The sequence below is a fragment of the Neophocaena asiaeorientalis genome, unplaced genomic scaffold (genome assembly GCF_003031525.2).
Source record: "Neophocaena asiaeorientalis asiaeorientalis breed wild unplaced genomic scaffold, Neophocaena_asiaeorientalis_V1.1 scaffold143, whole genome shotgun sequence".
NCBI lineage: Eukaryota > Metazoa > Chordata > Mammalia > Artiodactyla > Phocoenidae > Neophocaena > Neophocaena asiaeorientalis.
Genome location: NW_020175536.1, coordinates 6,486,008 through 6,507,333, shown reverse-complemented (window position 1 = coordinate 6,507,333; position 21,326 = coordinate 6,486,008). Strand labels below are relative to the sequence as shown.

The 21,326-nt window shown below is 35.8% G+C and overlaps 1 protein-coding gene across 1 annotated transcript in view; it reads left to right on the top strand.

Annotated features, from left to right (window-relative positions):
• NAALAD2 (N-acetylated alpha-linked acidic dipeptidase 2) overlaps positions 1-21,326 on the top strand; it is a 48,724-nt gene that overhangs the window by 14,366 nt on the left and 13,032 nt on the right. Inside the window, exons 6-14 of the mRNA XM_024731265.1 lie at positions 2,035-2,221; positions 6,378-6,471; positions 7,612-7,710; positions 12,671-12,756; positions 13,032-13,151; positions 13,256-13,338; positions 15,557-15,620; positions 16,579-16,646; positions 19,655-19,746. Coding sequence (XP_024587033.1) covers positions 2,035-2,221; positions 6,378-6,471; positions 7,612-7,710; positions 12,671-12,756; positions 13,032-13,151; positions 13,256-13,338; positions 15,557-15,620; positions 16,579-16,646; positions 19,655-19,746 — 893 coding nt within the window. The remainder of the gene's footprint in view (positions 1-2,034; positions 2,222-6,377; positions 6,472-7,611; positions 7,711-12,670; positions 12,757-13,031; positions 13,152-13,255; positions 13,339-15,556; positions 15,621-16,578; positions 16,647-19,654; positions 19,747-21,326) is intronic.

The following is a 21,326-nucleotide window of genomic DNA, read 5'->3' as shown; positions in this document are numbered from 1 at the left end:
TATATATATATATACATATACACACACACACACACACACACACACATATATATATATATATATATGTAAATTTGCTATTTTCATGGTTGCACAGAAAATCCTGGTTTATTTTTGAGGTTTTTTTGTTTGTTTTTTTGCTACGTCACATATCTAGAAAGGGAAATTATTCTTAATAGTTTTATTACTAAAGCATGTTATCTTTTATTTAATTGAAGAAATTCTATATAACCTAAAAAATGAAAATCTCCCATGTATTACTTTCATTGCCCAGACATAATCAATCTTAACAGGTCTTTCCAGGCCTATGAAATATGAATATATTATATGAATATAAGTATTCTCCATATACTCATATTAAATAATTTTTTTTTACAAAGAGGGCATTAGATACTATATATTGTATAACTTTATTTTTTCTCTCAATAATAACTCAAGGGTATTCTTCCATGTCAACACATTGAGAGCTGTATAATAAAGTGGTTAAGAGTATAGGTAGCTAGATCCATACAACCTTGGTTCTGATCTGGTCTGGGCCCCCTATTCTCTAGATCTTTTCCTGTAAGCAAGTTAGTTAACCTCTCTGTGCCAGTGTTTCCTCATATATGAAATAGGAGTGCTAATAATAACACTAATCTCTTAGAACCCACAGTAGGATTAATCGACTTTAGGTTTGAAAGCGCTTAGGATAGTTACCAGTACTTAGTAATTTCTTGGTAACTGCTTATTAAGTAAATACCTCATTACTTTAGATGGCTATATAGTATTTCACAGAATTGATAAGCAGTTTATTTAACCATTGCTCTGTTGACAGATCCTTGGCTTGTCTTAAATTTGTTACTATTACAAATAATTATATTGTTGGCATCTTTGTCCATATGTACTTGAACATTTGTGTGAAGATTTTTGTAATATAGATTCATTCCTAGAAGTTGAATGACTAAATCATAATGCACACTTGACTCTTGAGCAACACAGATTTGAACTGCATGGGTCCACATATACGTGGATATTTTTCAATAATAAGTAGTACAATACTACATGGTTGGACGTTAGTTAAACCCGCGGATGCAGAGGAATGGCGGATACAGAGGGCCAACTATAAGTTATTCTTGGATTAACCCTGCATTGTTCAAGGGTCAATTGTATATTATTTCAAAAGTTTGATGGGCATCATTGAGTTGTGCCAGATTTCACTCTTTCTAATATTATAAAAGAGTGCTTTCTGAATACTGGAAAGTGTTTAAGTTGACTGATAGTTATCTATCTTTCGCTATAATACTTCTGGTAATAAAGAATTCAGTATCTTACAGGAGAGATTTTCCTATTTGTGGTCAGTTTGAATTGTTAGAAAAAATGTTTACAAAACACTATGGGCAATGTTTCACACACTATGTTTTGTGTAGAATTTTATGTTTTATGTTATGTTATTTATTTTTTGACCACACGGCGTGGCTTGTGGTATCTTAGCTCCCCAACCAGGGATTGAACCCGGGCCCTCTGCAGTGAGACTGCAGAGTGTTAACAGTGGACCGCCAGGGACTTCACCTGTGTAGAATTTTAAATTAGTTTAGCTCCACAAATATTTACATCATGCTTACTCTATGATGTACTAAATGTTGGAGGGTAGATAGTTAAAAATGAGTAAGACAGGGTCCCATTCTCAAAAACAGCCTCAATGTAGTAGGGGAGAAAGATGTTTAAAACGTATTTTATAATGCTTTAATCCATCTTGTAATATAATTATATACAAAATATAGAAGACGTACCAAGAAGGGAGACATTAATTTTGCAGTTTTAGTGATAATAGGAATGCTTCACAGAAAAGGCAATAACTTGTTTGGAGTTATGTTGAATAATGAGAGTTGTTAAGTCTACCAAGACAGAAATTGTATTCAAGGCAAAGAGAACTGAATGTGTAACTGTGTGATGATAAAAGTGTGTAAATTTCCTTATGTCATTAAATTGATTTGTTCTTAGATTTGTAAATCAGTCATTTTCCATTTCTACATTATGGATTGCACATCGCCCCTGTAGGTTAAAAATGCCATGTTAGCAAGAGCCAAAGGAATCATCTTGTACTCAGATCCAGCTGACTACTCTGCCCCTGGGGTACAGCCATACCCAAAAGGATGGAACCTTCCTGGGACTGCAGCCCAGAGAGGGAATGTGTTAAACTTGAATGGTGCTGGTGACCCGCTCACTCCAGGCTATCCAGCTAAAGGTAATAGATAAGCCTGTTATGGTCCACTCATTTTTGCAAAAATATTACTTGCCCTTATAGAAGGCATAAAAGCAAGCAAGCATCTATAGAATAACATTAAAACTATGTGCAATTATATTTTGGATTGCTATTGCTAGGAATTCAAAAGCATTTCCCTTTTATTTCAGTTTTAAATTTTCATGAAGTGAGGACATGGAGAGGGGAAGGGGTCAGTTCAATTCTCTCTCTACCTTTAGTAGAGGTTCAGAAACACAGATTCTTATGCCCAAAGTAATATTACTCTTACCAAACCAGAACTTAGGGTTTCTGAATTGTCTAACGATTTCATTCTTCTGTAGATCATGTATTTCTATTTTTAAAAATACCAATGGGTTTTTTGTGTTATTTAATATGTGAAATGTGAAAAGTTTTGACATCTGCATAACCATATCCACAATCAAGATAATGAACATATCCATTACCCAAAAAAGTTTCCTCTCATCTTTTTGTAAAGACTTCCTCTCAACCCTACCCCCTCCCTGCCAATCCCTAGGAAATCATTGATTTTCTTTCTGTCAGTATAGTTATTTTGAGATTCATTTATGTTGATGTCTGTGTCAGTATTTCATTTCTTTTTTTTTTTTTTTGATGAATGGTATTCCATTGAATGGATACTCTATGGTTTGTTTATTCATTTACTTTTTGTTGGAAATTTGGATTGCTTTAAGTTTTGGAGATATTACACATAAAGCTGCTATGAACAGTTGTATGCAAGTCTTTATATGTACATATGTTTTTATTTCTCTTGAGTAAATACATAGAAATGGCACGGCTGGATAATGTGATAGATGATTTTCAAATTGTTTTCCAAATTGGTTGTACCATTTTATATTGCAGCAGCAGTGTATGAGTGTTCCAGGTGCTACACCGTTGTCAACACTTAGTATGGTCAATCTTGTTAACTTTACGTTCTAATAGATATGTACATCCTCCAAGTTACAAGTCTTTTTCAAAGTTTTGGTAGCTATTCTAGGTCCTTCCCATGTGAATTTTAGAACCAACTTATGAATTGCTACCAAAAAGTCTCCTGGGAGGTTGATTTGAGATTGAATTAAACCTATAGATCAGTTTGAGCAGAATTGACATTTTAAAAATATTGAATCCTCTGATCCATGAATATGGCACAACTCTCCATTTACTTAGGTATTCTTTACTTTCTCTCAGCTTGTTTGTAGTTTCACTGTACAGACCATGCATGTCTATTTTCACATTTACCCATAAAAATTTCAAAGTTTTATGCTGTTTTAAATTACATTTTAAATTTCAATTTCCAGTTGGTCATTGCTAGTAAATAGAAATGTTATTTTATTTTTAATTTTATTTATTTATTTATTTATTTATGGCTGTGTTGGGTCTTCATTTCTGTGCGAGGGCTTTCTCTCGTTGTGGCAAGCGGGGGCCACTCTTCATCACGGTGCGTGGGCCGCTCACTATCACGGCCTCTCTTGTTGCGGAGCACAGGCTCCAGACGCGCAGGCTCAGTAGTTGTGGCTCACAGGGCTAGTTACTCCGCGGCATGTGGGATCCTCCCAGACCAGGGCTCGAACCCATGTCCCTTGCATTGGCAGGCAGATTCTCAACCACTGTGCCACCAGGGAAGCCCTATTTTATTTTTAGAAGAAATATATTGATCTTGTATTATGAAAACTTGTTAAACTAATTCATCCTACTCAGTTTTTGTGGATTCTATCAGAGTTTTTGCATAGATGATCATGTCATCAGCAAATAAAGACAGTTTTATTTCTTTGTTTCTAATCTGGGTGCCTTTTATTTTCTTTTCTTATTGTAGCATCTGGTACCTCTAGAACATTGCTGATAAAAGTTGTTAGAGCAGATATCCTTGCCATGTTCCTGCCCCAAAGACTGTCCTAGTCTTTCTCTGTTAAGTATAATAGTAGTTGTATATTTTTTATAGATTCTTTTTATCAGATTGAGGAAGTTCACTTCTAAAGTGCTATGAGTTTTATCTTAGCACATTTATCTCATTTCACTAGCAGTATGTATTGGATTTTGTCAAATGCTTTTTAAAATTTTTTAATTTTTGGCTGTGTTGGGTCTTCGTTGCTATGCATGGGCTTTCTCTAGTTGTGGCGAGCTGGGGTTACTCTTCCTCATGGTGTGCGGGCTTCTCATTGCAGTGGCTTCTCTTGTTGCGGAGCATGGGCTGTAGGCACGCAGGCTTCAGTAGTTGTGGCTCGCAGGCTCTAGAGCACAAGATCAGTAGTTGTGGCACACGGACTTAGTTGCTCCACGGCATGTTCGATCTTCACGGGCCAGGGCTTGAACCCACGTCCCCTGCATTGGCAGGTGGGTTCTCAACCACTGTGCCACCAGGGAAGCCCCTTGTCAAATGCTTTTACTGCATCTATTGAAGTGATCTTAAGTTGTTCATATTTATGTTTTTTCAATTATACAGATTGATGGGTTTTTTTTTTTTGGCCATGCTGCACAGCTTGCAGGATGTTCCGCAACCAGGTATTGAACCTGGGCCATGGCAGTGAAAGCCCAGAATCCTAACCACTAAGCTACCAGGGGACTCCCCAGATTGATTTTTGAATGTTAAACCACAACATCCTGGGACAGACTCTACTTGGTCACAGGATTTTTGGCTTTGGATTTTTGGCTTTGGATTTTTGCTAAAATTTTATTAAGAGTCTGTCTTTAGTAATAAGGGATATTGTTTATCCCTTATTGCTATCAATTTATTTTCTTGTAATATCTCTGTCTCATTTTGGTAACAGTAATGTTGGCTTCATGGAATGAGTTAAGAACTATTTCATCTTCTTCATTTTTCTGCAAGTGTTTATATAGAATGGGTTTGATTTTTGTCTGTGAATGTCTGTAGAATCCTACAGTGAATCCATATGGGCCTGGTATTTTTTTCGCGGGAATGTTTTTAACTACAAATTCAATTTCTTTAATAGATATATGGCTGTTTAGGTTATCTATTTGTTCTTGAGTGAGATTTGATAGTTTGTGTTGTTTAAGAATTTTGTCCATTTCACCTAAGTTGTCAAATTTATGGGTTTAAAGTTGTTCATAATACATTCTCTCTCTTTCTCTTTCTCTCTCTTTTTCTGCAGGTACTGGAGTGCTATTCTTGTTTTTATTCCTGATATTAGCAATTTATATCTTTTTTCTTCTTTTCCTGATTTGTCTTGCTAGAGATTTATCAATTTTATTAATCGTCTCAGAGAACCAGCTTTGGATTTCATTGATAATCTCCATCATTTTTCTGTTTCCTATTTCTTAGATTTCTGCTCTGATGTTTCGTATATCCTTTCTCCTGCTTATTTTTGTTTTATTTGCTCTTCTTTTTTACTTTCTTAAGTGGAATCTGATGTCACTTGTTTGAAAACTCCCTTTTTTCTTCTTCTTTTTAAAAAATATTTATTTATTTGGCTGCTCTGGGTCTTAGTTGCGGCATGCAGGATCTTCGTTGTGGCCTATGGGATCTAGTTCCCTGACAGGGATCAAACCTGGGCCCACTGCATTGGGAGCTCGAAGTCTTAACTACTGGACTACCAGGGAAGTCCTGAAACCTCCCTTTTTTCTAAGATAGTGGTAATAATGCTCTAGAGAACTCTATTTTGGCTGAAAGCCAAAGTCCCAATTAGGTTTTAAGCCTGACAATACTTTTCATCTTCCTTTAAGGAGAATATTGTTACTGTTTGAGTAAGAACCTTATCACTTATTCACAATATCTCATAAATTCCCTTTAATTTTTTTTTTTTAACAATTCTTTCTAATTTCAGAATCTGGGATGCATTTTCCAGGTATGTGGTTAACTGAAGCTTCTTTAAGAAGGATTTGAGATATCCTTGAGGAAATAAAATATTCTTGTAAAATTCAAGAGAATTACATGAAATGTCAAAGCAAGTTGGGGAGTCTGTAATCCCTATAACTGATTTTATATTAAAGTGTAAATGATTTAATTTCTTACTGTCAAATTAAATAGACCATATTAGATAAAACAATAATTGACTTTTGGGGAACTTTAAATTTTGAATATCATTTCAAACATATAGCTAATTTGCAATAGTAATAAAAGAAATTCCTTTATACCCCTTGCTCAGATTCTTCAGTCGTTTTCCTCTTATGCAATTGATTTTTGCAGAGTACACCTTCAGACTGGATGTTGAAGAAGGAGTGGGAATCCCTCAAATCCCTGTACATCCCATTGGATATAATGATGCAGAAATATTATTACGGTATAATTTTCTAGTTGGATTTGAGAATAAGATATTTTACACTAGTATGCCCATTTTCTCTTCCAAAACGAATATGTTTTGTATCAGAATGGCTCCTGAAATTGGAAAAACAGACCACATCTTTTTTTTCCATAAGAGAAGAGCAGTCAGTTTAATGACTAAGAAATAATAAGAAAACATTACTTTGTTTGCTACAAATGAAAGTCTCAAAAGCAAAACTATGTCCAAAGGTAAAAATACTGATTTGAGATTTTTCAAGCAGTTAGATTTTCTTAGATCTTCATTAGATATTTGTATGTGACCTGCATTTTAAAAATGTGGTAATGTCTACTACTTACCAGATGTGTGAACTTATACCAGTTACTCAATCTTTCTCTGACTCAGTTTCCTTCTCTGTAAAATGAAGACAGAAATAGTTTCTCCCTGACAGAGTTATTATGAGAAGTAGATGAGATCATGTATATAAAGTATCTATAATATGATATTCAATTAATGTTTGTTATTATTGTATTGTATAACTGTGTTGCTTTTCAAATCACCTACCTTCTATTTTTGTTTAATGTATGTACCAATACAATTTGGTAATTGCTTTGTGAGTGGCTACTATGTAATCAGCAGCTTTTCTAGAAATTTCTTCTCTTTAACACAGTCATGAATTTCACATGTTCAGGATTTCTTGGACCTAATGCTTCCCTATGTAAATAATTAAAGTCAAAAGTAGAAAGGCTGATGCTTCCCATTTCCCCTCACTATATTGGTTGGTTTTTTTCTCCTTAGCTCTTTTTGTTTTCTTGCCCATGCTGTGGGGTTTGCGGGATCTTAGTTCCCCGACCTGGGACTGAACCCAGGCCCAGGCAGTGAAAGTGCCGAGTCCTAACCACTGGACCACCAGGGAATTCCTCTCCTTGGCTCTTATCAGTAATACATTAAACATTTTCCTCATTTATCTCAGTTATGGCTCTCTCACTAGAATGTAAGCTCTACAAGGCAAGGAAATTTTACAGTACCTGGCACTTAGTAAATCCTCAATATATACTTGTTAAATGAATGAGTGAAATATCTCATCATCACACTTTATGATTTCTTTTAAGAAATGGTGATGCTCAGCATTTATCTGTAATTTTTGTGTTCTCTTGACAGCTATTTGGGAGGAACTGCTCCACCAGATGAGAGCTGGAAGGGAAGTCTTAAGGTGAATTATAATATCGGGCCTGGCTTCATAGGGCATGATTCTTTCAGGTAATTTTATGTTACTTTAGTATCCTAGAAAAGGTTTACATGTTTAATGGAAAAATGTCAAGATAAATATTCTGCCAGGTATATTTTGCTTATCTTCTTTTTCTCATTTTTCATAATGAATAATTATTTTATATTGCTTAAGAATTACTTATGGAATGATGTATTAAATTCTTCTTCCAACAGTGATATCACAGCATTTGTTTTGTAAATCTCAAAAATTACATTTGAGTTATAGGTTTAACATTTTAACTTCCCTCTTCACCTAACCTTTTTAAGTTTTTCAGATAACTGTCAAAATGCTATGCATGTGAAGCACTAGGTTAACTTGAGGGAAGGAGTAAAAGAGAAGAGAGAAAGGAGCCAACCTTTGTTGATCACTTCCTGTGTGGGTGGGTTAGATGAGTTAAAATGGGTAAGCAAGTAACTACTGTAAGGCTCAATACACTTAGCATTTTGGGTATTATTGTTATTAACCCATGAGAGCACTTCGAGGAGTGATCACAGAACCTGTGTTCATTGAGCTTAATTCTACAGAAAAAATAGTTTTCCACTGTATCAAGATAGGCAGGAAATGCCAGAGGCAGAGAACAGCTTATACAGAGTTGCAGAACATCATGACATGATCAGAACTTTACGTACTTTGATTTGCTTGAAATGTAGAGAGGCAGGGAAACTTAACACTGATAAATCAGAGAAAATATAGTTGTTTATATTAAGCTAAAATGATTAAATCAGTCTTGTTTGCTAACAATTTACTTTAACAATGTGAAATTGTATTCTTAGAATGTTTTTTAATTTCTGTAAGAGTTTTTTTTTATTTCTGAACTTTTAAAGTATTAGAAATTCAATTTTATTTTATGGGGATTTTAGAAATATTTTTATATAAGTGCTTATTTATCTTTATCTCTCAATTAGAATGGAGTTCTTTCAATATAAAAGACTTTATTGTCTAATTATTAATACTCTCTAGAGGCACACAATGAAAGATATAGGCCTTTCTGATTTATAAACAGAAACATACAAACAGAGAAATCAATAAACATATAGCTTCAGTCACAGTTCAAGAGTAAACTCAGAAAGAGAACATTTACTTGGTCAAGATATCAAAAAACTGTTCACCTTCACCATGGGCACAAAATCCTATTTGATTTTAACTCAAAATGGGCAGATACACAAATTTTTTAAAAAATTGCTAAAAACAAGACTATGTATGTAATTTCTCACCCAAAAGAGATCTTGATAATCTATGGATCCATTTACAGAGATTACCAAATGACAAGGCATGAAACCTTAAATTCTTAAACATTGCTACCACAAATAGGGAATAATTTACCTACTGTAAGCAAACTAGAAACATAAACAAAACACAGAATCAGTAGAAAAAAATTAAGTTAGAGATACAGAGTTTCAGCAAAGTTAAAATTCTACTGCTGCTTGGGACTTACATCTGAGAGCCAAAAGAAGACATGTCTGGTTTTAAGCTTCCCCCTTCTTGGTTCTTCAAGCAGAGTCCATGTACGTCTCCGTGGGGCTTCCAAAAACGATAAAGGATTTTTTTTTAAGTAAAACCATAATTCTCATACAAATATAAACTGAACATGTATAAAAATTTTATTTAATGCGTTCATTAATAAGGGGACCAGAAAGGAGTTAAAACTGGTTCGAAGGAGAATTCAAAGATGATACAAAAATGAGCTCCTTAGGAATGCCGAAATGAGTGTGCTTAATAGCTGAAAAACTGATTTCTTCCACATTGGGGGAAGTAAGTCAGTTGAACGTTCACTAGAGAAATTGTGCATTTCAGTGGGCATGAATTATTTGTATTACTACACTACTACAAGTTAAGTTCTGTCACTACAGAGTTGTAAAATAGTCTAGTCAAAGATAATGATAGGCAGAGGTAAGTCTGATGGTTGAGCTAATGTTGTTCTCAGTTTTTCCATACAGAAGTAGATTCATTCAATTCACAATTATTTACTGAGCATTTACTATACCCCTGGTACCATTCTGGGTACTGGGGATTCAGCAGTGTACAAAACAGGCAAAAATCCCTGCCCTGTGGAGTCTACATTCTGAAGTTTAGTTTATTTGGAACATGATGAGTTTGAGGTGATAACAGGACAAACAAATACAGTTGACCCTCAAATAACACAGGGGTTAGGGGCACCAGCCCCCCGCCTGTCAAAAATCTGCGTATTACTTTACAGTTAGCCCTCCATATCTGAGGTTTCACATCTGTGTATTCAAACAGCTGTGGATCATGTAGTATTGTAGTGCATATTTAGTGAAAAAAATCCACATGTAAGGGCACTTATGCAGTTCAAACCCATGCTGCTCAAGGGTCAACTGTAGATAATTCTTTTTTTTTCCTTTGTGCATAATCTCTATTTCAAATATTTGTTAAAATACCATTAGATTAGATCAAGAACAAAGACAAGAGCAAAGACCATACTCTTCAGAAACTTAGGAACTATGTACAGAACTTTAAGGAATAGAGGACAACACTTTAGCTGAAACCTGCCTGCTGACCAGAGAAGGGTGTTCTGAATAGACTCAGCAAAGAAAAGGAAATCAGGCTGTTACCAAGTCTAAGCTCTGTCGCTCGCTGTACGACCAGCCAATAATTGAGAGATGAGCTGCTGGGGCAAGGAATAACTACTTTATTCGGAAAGCCAACAGACCGAGAAGATGGCGTGCCCCAAAGAACCATCTTGCCTGAGTTAGAATTCAGGCTCCTTTCATACTAAAAGGGGAGGGAGTAAAGTCAAACATTTCCTGGTTCCTGTCAGCCTGCAGAGGGGATGTGTTAATTTCTTCCTCCCTGCAGTCGTTCACTGGTAGGCCTGGTTAGGTTGCTTCCTGTGAGCTTAAAAAAAGGTCTTTTAACTTAGTGTTCATTACCTGGGAAGCAGGGTTCCCAGAGATGGGCCATTATGTATAATTTAAGCTTATAGACAACATCCCTTGATGAATAACTTGTAATAGAGTACAAGAAGTTCTTTTCTATTACAAGGCAGGGAAGGAAAGGTGCCCATCTGAATCAAACTTCAGTTGCCATCAGGGCAAGTCGTGTAATGGTCACAGGTGGGAGGCACTGTGTTTGGAAGGTACAGATACAGCACAGGGGTTCTATGTGTTTTTATGGCTACACCCCTGGCTGAGGTGCCTTTAGGTCATTGTCACTCAAATTCCTGTCCAGCCAAACTCCCACAGCAAAGAGTCCCAAACTGAGGATCAAATTCCTCTGGAAGTCATTCCTATCGGTGGTGAAGCAGTAGACGCCCCAAAGCCAATCTCCCAAGTTGTCCGGAATTTCAGAATTTCGGGAACTTTATTTGCTGAGCCCACATCGTTCACACCAACCCCACTGGAAGCCATAGCAGCACCTCTCTAGATAATTCTTTTAGGTACTTCTGGAGTCAATGATACTAAAAACCAGGAAGATATAAGGATTAAAGATGTAGATGAGCTTCTTTGAGAATCTGAGCAGATAGCCAGTTTATTTTCATGTTTAGATTAAAATAGATTTTTTCCTCATTCCTCATTGTTACAGTATTCTTTACTTAATTTTCTTCATTTAATGACATACATCAATGAAGCTGGCTTTCTTACTAATAGAGCTTAGGCTCATATACTTAGAAACATGCTAAAGAGTATTTTTGCTATTAATTTTTATCATTCTAGTAAAAATAAATCTTTTACTTAATGTCTTAAAATGCAAAACAACACCCATTGATTAGTTTTCCCCCAAAGGCACTTTTAGTTGAATACTGCACATGAATTACATATGCATTCAGAAGCACAGTGTACTTTTAGGGGAAGAAAAACCAGAATTTGCACTTAATATACAGGATTTGACTTGTTTGTTTTTCCATTCAAAAATGAAGTACTGGGCTTCCCTGGTGGCGCAGTGGTTGAGAGTCCGCCTGCCGATTCAGGGGACAAGGGTTCGTGCCCCGGTTCGGGAAGATCCCACATGCCGCGGAATGGCGGGGCCCGTGAGCCATGGCCGCTGAGCCTGCGCGTCGGGAGCCTGTGCTCCCCAACGGGAGAGGCCACAACAGTGAGAGGCCCGCGTACCGAGAAAAAGAAGTACTATGTAGGTTCCCTGCCCACCTTCTGTAAGCCCACCATAGATTAAAAACTTTTGTTCCTTTGTGAAAAAGAGGCTCAACATTTTCCCATGTCACTTTGATTTATAAAACGTGAATGACATTTTTTTCTGACTTTCTGAGCTTGATTGTTCTTTCCCGTGAATTCTAATTTGGTTAATTATAATTGATGAATGAATATTTAAAAGGCAGGCCCAAATCAGAATCAACAGTGATGACCTGGAAAAGTTTCATCGTATAGTTGTCTTGTACATTTTAGCAGGTGCTTCTCAAATTGCCATTTAACAATAGAATTTATCATGTTTCTTATAGGCAGCATTCAGTCAGCCCTTTAAAATGTACTAATAGACTATTTCAATAATCTTGGAAAATGTTACCAAATAGCAGGAATTAATATAAATATAAAACACATTAAAAATAAGCTTCTTTGACCTTTAATAGATAATGGGCTGTCTCCCTTATTTTTTGTAATTGTATAGGGTGTATTTAAAAATTTTAGAATGAATACCCAAGACATGTTTAATAATAGAATATTTTGAACTTTAAATAAATATCAACAGTAGAGCTATGAGGGAGGAAAAATATAAAATATTGATGTTTGGTTTTTAAAATTTGGCTTTAAGGAGCATGCTTAAGTACACAGGAGTGACCTGTCATGATGTCTGCAACTTCCTTGCAAGAGAATCAACAATATTACAATTATTGAATTTATGTGGTGGGTATTTGGGAATTTATTGTCCTATTATACAGTTTTCTGTACTTTTGAGATTTCTTATAATAAAACATTGGAAGAAAGCAGTTAGACATAATGTTCTATGTGAAGTAATTTGTTTCCTTTGAAATTCTAGGAAGGTTAGAATGCGTGTTCATAACATCAATAAAATCACAAGGATTTACAATGTAATTGGAACTATCAGAGGATCTGTGGAACCTGGTGAGTTGGTGGATTATTTTAGGCGTTTTGTTTTTACAAAGATTACAAGAGTAAGAGAAGATAAATTTTAGTCAACAATTGATTTTTTTCTGGCTGATGTGAAACAACTAAATTTGGAATAAAAAAGTATAATTCTAAAAGAAGACTCTATCTTACGGTGTTGATTATTTTCTATGGGGAAACTCAAGCGAGAGGAAGCTTAATTTAAAAACATAAATTACTACTCTCTATAATGTATTCAAAGTTGTAGTTCTTTTGAACACATTTTTTCCCAGACAGGTATGTTATTCTGGGAGGTCATCGGGACTCCTGGGTATTTGGAGGTATTGACCCAACCAGTGGGGCTTCTGTTTTGCAAGAAGTTGTTCAGAGTTTTGGCAAACTGATGAGTAGAGGTAAGTAATGTTTCTTTGGTAGGTGATGACAAAAAGTGACTCGCTGAATTTTCCTTTGTTTTTAGGCAGGTGTACCTAACTATGTATGTTAACAATGATTACAGGCTGGAGACCAAGAAGAACTATCATTTTTGCCAGCTGGGATGCAGAAGAATTTGGACTTCTGGGTTCCACAGAATGGGCTGAGGTAAATAAGACAGAGAAGTTCTTATTTTCTTGGTCAACAGGGAACAAATATATGTATCTGGATAATCGCACATAGGTTCCATTACCTAATATGGTTTTAATTTGGATAAATACCCAAGAGAATTTAGGAATTAGAGTTTGCTTTTACTATCATATCAGATTGACAAAACAGAATATCCTCTTAGTTACTGGGCTACAAACAAATTTATTTATTATTGTCAAAATATTTTAGTTTCTATTTGTATTTGTTTTGTAAAAAATCTGTTAAGTTCCAAAAGTAGTTAAAACTAGCACACTGTTTCTGACAAATGAATTAACTTATGTAAAAACTGATACAGATACTTGGAGTTAATTTTCAAGCTTCTGAAGTTTCCTTAGAGTTCTTCCATCTAAGAGAGCATAAGATGTTCTGTTAAGGTGACTATACTTTGATTGTAATTTCACATTTAAAGATTCAATGTATAACTGTAACCATAGGTATATTTTACCATTCACAAAAGTTCCTGATTGTTGAGTATAATATGATAATTTTGTAAACTGAGTTACAATTTCAAGGGTTTATTTTTCCTTCAGTTATGATTAATTTTTATTTGTCACTGGGTCTTAATGCTTAGTCTTTAAGTGTCTCTCCTAGGCCCCCTCTTTTATCTTCTTCCCTTAGCCTCTCTGTTGAGTATCTCTAAGTTCTTAAATGTGCAAGGTAAGCTTGTGCATTTTTATAAAGGCAAGTGTGCCATAAAGCACTTTCCCTCCACCATCCTCTATTTATCTTTTATAAGTCCAGATATTATAGAATTGTTTTAAAGTATGTCTTATAATTCTTGCCATTGTGTCTAGTTTTCAAGTGCTTTCCTTCTGACTCCTTTCCTCTTACTTTACTTTAAAATAATAATATGAAATAAATAAATATGGGAGTAAAATCACACACATACAGTCATTTATATCACTTATGCTTTATTCTATTTATATTCCGAGGTTTTACTATTATGTTGGTATTATGAATATGTATTTTGGAATAGACTGTTAATTTAGATGAATCAAATTTCATTAAGGTCATTTACTTTTAGAAATATGTAATTTCTTATGAATACATGTATATATAAATACATGTCTCTGTTCCTATAATTTCAGCAGCTTAAAATAAATCCAAGATATAATATGCCTTGCATTAATTTAAATACATGTGGGTTAAAAGACAGTTTCAGTACTGCTTCCAGTTTTCTACCAGATTCTTGATCACATTCACATTCGGATTCTTAACCACTGAGCCAGCAGGGAAGTCCCACCTTCCTTAAATATAGTTAAGGAACCTTCTTTATTTCTACTGTAAATCTGTTATAATGGGAACGCTTACTCTATCTACAGCAGAGTCAGGTGTGATCTGGCCTGTGTGGGCAACTGTAGAGGCAAGAATCCTCATTTGTGTGATAATCACTCACAGTTTTAAATGATTTTATTGTAACATGTTCTTATAAGGTACAAAGCTAGAGAGAGAGAGAAGTAAAGTGGTCTCTCAGCATATTCTCATCTGAGGACGATGACATTAGTTTTTCTCTGATTTATTTTTCTTGGATGTGTGTGTGTGTGTGTGTGTGTGTGCGTGTGTGTGTGAATCAGAGAAAGAGAGAGAACATCTTTTTTTATTGTCCATCCTTCTTTCTCTCTTGTTTTTTTCTCTATTCTCCTGCTTTTTTGTTCTTTTTCTTCATATCTTTTTTAAAAAAATATTTAGATAAATGGAAATTTCCAACTACTCACTTTTAAAATGATGAATTTCCATGAGTGTCCAATTTCAGTGGATCTCACACTTTAATGTATGTAAGGATTGCCAGGGATACCTTTTAAAAATTATAGATTTCCAGGCCTTACTTTGAGCAATTCTTATTCAGCAGATGTGGGGTGGGGCTGAGATTCCTTGAGGTTTACCCTTCATATTCTGCTGCAGGGGATCAAGGAACCACATTTTCAAAATGCTGTTGCCTCAGGGCTCACTGCTACTGCTATAAACAGTAGCTACAGCATCATACTATTTTTCTTACTTGTTTTAACTGAGTTAATGTTGTCAACCAATCAGATAATTTCTCAGAAATTATTGCCAAAGGCATAGGTATTTGATTTATAAAGGTATTTGCAGACCACTCTTATACTAAATTATTTTTTTTACATTCTCACAATTGTAAATGCTGTGAGTTAAGTAACAACTTTTGCTTCAACTATAGGAGAATGTAAAATCACTTCAGGAGAGAAGCGTTGCTTATATCAACTCAGATTCATCTATAGAAGGTAAATTTTATTTTGGGTTGTTATTAAATAGTATACCATCATTTAAGTCTGTAAATTCAGCTTGTAAACTTTCTAAGATTATCCTCTCCTATGAGACACCTCGATAATACCTCCATTTTCCATTTTTACCAGAGAGAAAATCATTATGATTCAAATGAATCAATATGATTCATAATTAAGCTATTGATCTTAATTTCTTTAGTATATTTACCATTTGCCTATCTTGGATTACTAGTTAAGACTCTAGTACTTAATTACATTCTTCATGTGGAGATAGTAAAAGGATTGGTCTACAGAATATTTCATACAGAAATACTTCCTGTATGTACTGGAGCAAATTTGAAGTGAGTACAAACTACAGACTTCCTTTTGACCCTGACATGTGACATTTATATCTATAGGCTTTCACTGTATTATTACTTCTAGATAAATGTCAAAGCACACTTACTAGCTACTGACATACTGTAGTCTAATGTCTTGATATATACTATTGAATGGAATGAATGAGGGAATTCCCTGGCAGTCCAGTGGTTAGGACTCAGCGCTTTCACTGACGTGGGCCTGGGTTGTATCCCTGGTCGGGGAACCAGGATTCTGCAAGCCGAGTGGCACAGCCAGGGAAAAAAGAAAAAAAGGCTGAATTGAATGAATGAAGAAAGAATACTGTGGCCTTATCACTTCCTTTGCTAAAGTCTCCCTAAGTGATGCTCCCTTACTGAAGGATGAGAGCTGCTGCCTTAGCAGCACAATCCAGCTGTGCCCTCCACTGTCCTAAGTGTTTACCGCAGCCTCTCTCACCCCTGAAGAATTATTTCCACACTATTTTTAATTCTCTGGGAATGATGCCTTCAATTTGAAGTAATTATATCTTGTTTATAATTAGAAAATAAAGTTAGAATTAAATAGATTGGAGTTTCATTGGGAAGTATTAAAATACTCTGTGTGTCTTATTTTGCAGGCAATTATACTCTCAGAGTTGACTGTACACCCCTTCTTTACCAACTGGTGTATAAACTGACAAAAGAGGTATATAAGTAGTTCCGTCTTAATGTTTTCTGATGAATAGTAAGTGAATAACTTGTTTTCTAAATTAGTGATACTTATTTTTAAACTGGCGACACAGCTGATTTGTATTGATATAATAACTAAGCAGAACAAAATCTTTAATATAATATTTACTTATGTGACATAACTATGAAAATAGTAGCGCTAGTTTCTGTCCTAATAATAGTTCTTAATAATTGTATAAATTTGTTATAAAGTATGGGGTCTGTCATTTTGTCTGGCATGGGCATTTTTATATAACAGAAAGAACGCTGAGCTGGAATGGAAAAGCCTTGATTTCAAAGATTGCCTTGGCTACTCATTCATTCGTTCATTCAACAAGTGTTTATTACATGGTTACTATGTATCAGGCCCTATAAAATGAATTCTAGCAGCAGCAATGATAAAAGGAAAAGATTACTGAATCCAAATACTCTGTGATCTAGAGAGGATACAGACCTATAAATGAGGAACTATATATATTTCACTAGAGTATTGGATACTATATACAATGGAGAACAATTGTGGAACAGAGAAGCTAAAATCCTGGGGCAGCTGGGGAAGTGGGAAAACATTAGAGGATGTTTCCTGAAGAATTAATGGTTGGGCTGTAATATGGAGGGATGTGAAGGTAAGGGAGACGCTTTCTCAACAGAGGATGCAGTACCTAAAAAAAGATGTGGAGGTATGAAAGAACGTATTTCTTGACCTGTAGGTAACTTAGTGTGACCTAAGCATAAGGTGTTGGTGAAAGGCTGGTACAAAATGGGGCATGACAAATAGGGGTGCAGAAACTTGGTGATGGAGAAATTCAAGAATCTTTAACAAGGTTGTACATCATCATATTTATTCATTTAGAAAGATTACTCTGTATCAGTGTAGTGAATAGGTTAAGCTGCAGTAAATCTAAAAGCAAAATGGAAATAATTCCACATGCTTACTTATCACACAGGAATTTTATAAATATTACTTATTGATATATAAAATACTCTGAAAACTCTAATGTACTCTAAATCTCTAAAAATTATGTAATCTGTTCATTAAATATCTGTGTACATCATTAAATAATTACCTGTTATAGGATTTAACTATAGACGTATTTCTTTCAAGTAGGTATCACGTAGATGACAATGTGAAGTAGGTATCCATTTTCTGTAGGTACTATTTCCCAATCTTCCTTAATCTTGCCCTTTCCTTTTCACTGTTAGTGTCTTTAACATCTTATTCTCCCAAATAAGAGTCCTCTCATTATTCTTATCACAACTCTCTCACTGTATTGGGTAGCTTATGTCCTTGATCCTTTCATTGGAATGTCCCATAAAAACATCTCATCTGAAAGCAAGTTGTAAAGACAATCTTTTTTGGGAGAACCCTCCTCAAGGTAGCATTCATGTTCTACAGAGGTGGCTCCTGCCTTTGATGTGAGGGATAATAATAATTTCAGGACCAATAAGCAGAAGTTTCATTCTATCCCCCCTTTGTACAAAGGCAGATGCTTATCTGTGGCCATACAAAAACCCAGTAGAGAAAGGAGACTTTTATCCTCCTAAACTGTTTATTACAATTTTATCAACCCCTAGTGTGTGTTGGCATGGTCAAACCATGCTGGGGAGTGTGGTGGAGAGGGCTGAGCTTAGAGAGAAGGGAACCTACCTGCCTGATAGAAGCAGGAAATGGACAAGTTGTTGAAATAATGGGGGAGAATCAGCAATTATGACAGTGCATATAGCTGAAACAGAAAATTCTGATCTTAGCTGTACAGGCCGTAGGGACACAGTTCTGGCTGGTGCTAGACCTGGATGGTATGATTCCGGAAAATGAAGAGGATTTTGCAGGGAATTCAGTTCAAGCAGTTTGTAGGAATTGGAGCAGGATCTCAGCCGTTGCAAATTGGCAGAAGCAGAGTACAGAGTAGAACCCAGTCATTTGGCTGGAAATGAGCAGAACATCCCTGAAGCTCCCACAAGCTGGTGGGAAGGGGGTGTCTCTGTGGAGTGCTGAGACTGTTTTTAAGCTGAGGACCTCGTATGCTATGATGAGGGAATAACCAACTCTGTGTAAAGGCCTGAGAAGATATCAGAGAAGTTATTGTTTCGATTAAGATGGGTACCAGTATCCCCATTTCCACATGTGGGAAACTAGGGTTTAAAGAAAGGAAGCAATACACCAAAAGTTATAATGCTTTCAGCATTTCATAAGTAGGGTCTTTCTTTGGTCCATTTTTGAACAAAGCAGAGCTGTAAACCAACAAGCAAAATGCAGCCAATATGTATGATGATTTTTCTTCTACCACATGCTTCTGCTTTTCTTAGAGTGGAGAAAGAAAAGGAAAGTATAAGTTTGTAAGTATATGTTTAATGAGGGTAATAAAAAATATTTATGTATATACATAAGTTCTTAAAATTCCCAGCTAGAAACCTGAGGTTATGTAGTTTTTTAAAAAACCCATCAAATTCCAACATTGTTTAAACACAGACTTTCTAAAATAACAGTTCCTCCTCACCCCACCTGCCCTACAAAACCAGGACTCATATTGACAATTTCAAGCTCAGCTTCTTAATGTCTGTCTCCTGCCCTAAGGCCTCACTGTAGGTCATCTTGGACAAAAGCAATTTACTAAAGTAAATATTATATATATAAAGTTTTCTCCCAGTGACTTCCCACTGAAAGAAATCTAAGCTGCCCAACACTGAACTGATGACACTTGTTAAAAGTCTGAAATGCTATTGAAAAGTTTACCAGCATAAGCAAGAAAATTTTTCCTAAGGACAAGTACAAAAGTACAAGTAAGTGGGAATTACAAACGAACAAGAATTTGGGCTGGATTTTTTTCTTGGAATTTGCAAAAACATATTTTTCTGTAAAGAATATGATACACAAACGTTCACATAGATAAACGTAGAAGTCGATATTAACTAACATGTGGTTTTATATTGGAGTAAATTTAGTTATTCTACCTCTTATTCCCAATATTTGATTTATCTTTCCAGATCTCCAGCCCAGATGATGGTTTTGAGAGTAAATCTCTTTATGAAAGCTGGTTAGAAAAGGACCCTTCATCTGAAAATAAAACTTTGCCTAGGTAAATTACTTGTATGTACGTTTTCTACCACATGATCAGTTGAGTTCCCCTTTGCCCCTTGTTTCTCCAGACAGGCAATTCTCAGATGTCTGAACAATTTGAGAGTATTTTTGCAAATTTTTAGTAAAAAATTATTAGCCATTATTTTGCATTCTTGCATAAAATTACATTAAGATATATATTAAATACATTAATAAATACAATTCAAATGAAGTAAAAAAATGAATGATGGATTATTTCTTTCTAAATTTATTAAGGTGCATTATCAGCAACTACCAAGTTATGTCTTTACCTTTAATTAGTTTAGATTTTATGTAAGAATTAACTTTTACTTCTCATTTATACAATAGCAGCTTTCTTGTATTTATTTTATATTTATATTTGTTTTCTACTCCTATACTATTTCTAAAACCAGCTGGTGGTAGCAATTTATAGCTTCATTCCATATTGCAAATAAGTCTTGTGAAAGTTTAAATGTGTCTCCACTATATTTTTTTTCTTATTACAGGAATTAAAAAAAAATATTTATTATTTTATTTTGGGCTGCGTTGGGTCTTAGTTGCAGCACGTGGGATCTTTCGTTGTGGTGTGCAGACTTCTCTCTCTAGTTGTGGCGTGCAAGCTCCAGAGCGGGTGGGCTCTGTAGTTGTGGCATGCGAGCTCTCTAGTTGTGGCTCACATGCTCAGTAGTTGTGGCGCATGGACTGAATTGCTCTGCAGCATGTGGGATCTTAGTTCCCTGACCAGGGATGGAACCCACATCCCCTGCATTGGAAGGCGGATTCTATTTTTTTTTTTTTTTTTGCGGTACGCGGGCCTCTCACTGTTGTGGCCTCTCCCATTGCGGAGCACAGGCTCCGGACACGCAGGCTCAGCGGCCATGGCTCACGGGCCCAGACGCTTCGCGGCATGAGGGATCTTCCCGGACTGGGGCATGAACCCGCGTCCCCTGCATTGGCAGGCAGACTCTCAACCACTGCACCACCAGGGAAGCCCCTCCACTATGTTTTAAATGCTTATTCAAAAAAACACTAGAGTAGAAAAAAAGATTTAAAAAACATCCCAAGGTCTCAATCTCAAAAACATGTCTAATAGTTTGGAAGTATATAGTTAGGTTCTTAATGCATGTGTAATTTTATATTCTGTTTTACTGACTTATTTTTGAATGAAAATCTTCTATGACATTACATTTTTTTAAAAAAGTTTTTATTTATTTAATTTTGGTTGCATTGGGTCTTCATTGCTGCGTGCGTGCTTTCTCTAGTTGCAGCAAGTGGGGGCGACTCTTCGTTGTGGTGCATGGGCTTCTCATTGCGGTGGCTTCTCTTGTTGCGGAGCATGGGCTCTAGGTGCACAGGCTTCAGTAGTTGTGGCACGAGGCCTCGGTAGTTGTGGCTCGCGGGCTCTAAAGTGCAGGCTCAGTAGTTGTGGCTCACGGGCTTAGTTGCTGCGCGGCATGTGGGATCTTCCCGGACCAGGGATCGAACCTGTGTCCCCTGCACTGGCAGGAGGATTCCCAACCACTGCACCACCAGGGAAATCCCATCGTTACATTTTATATGTATATATTTATATATTAT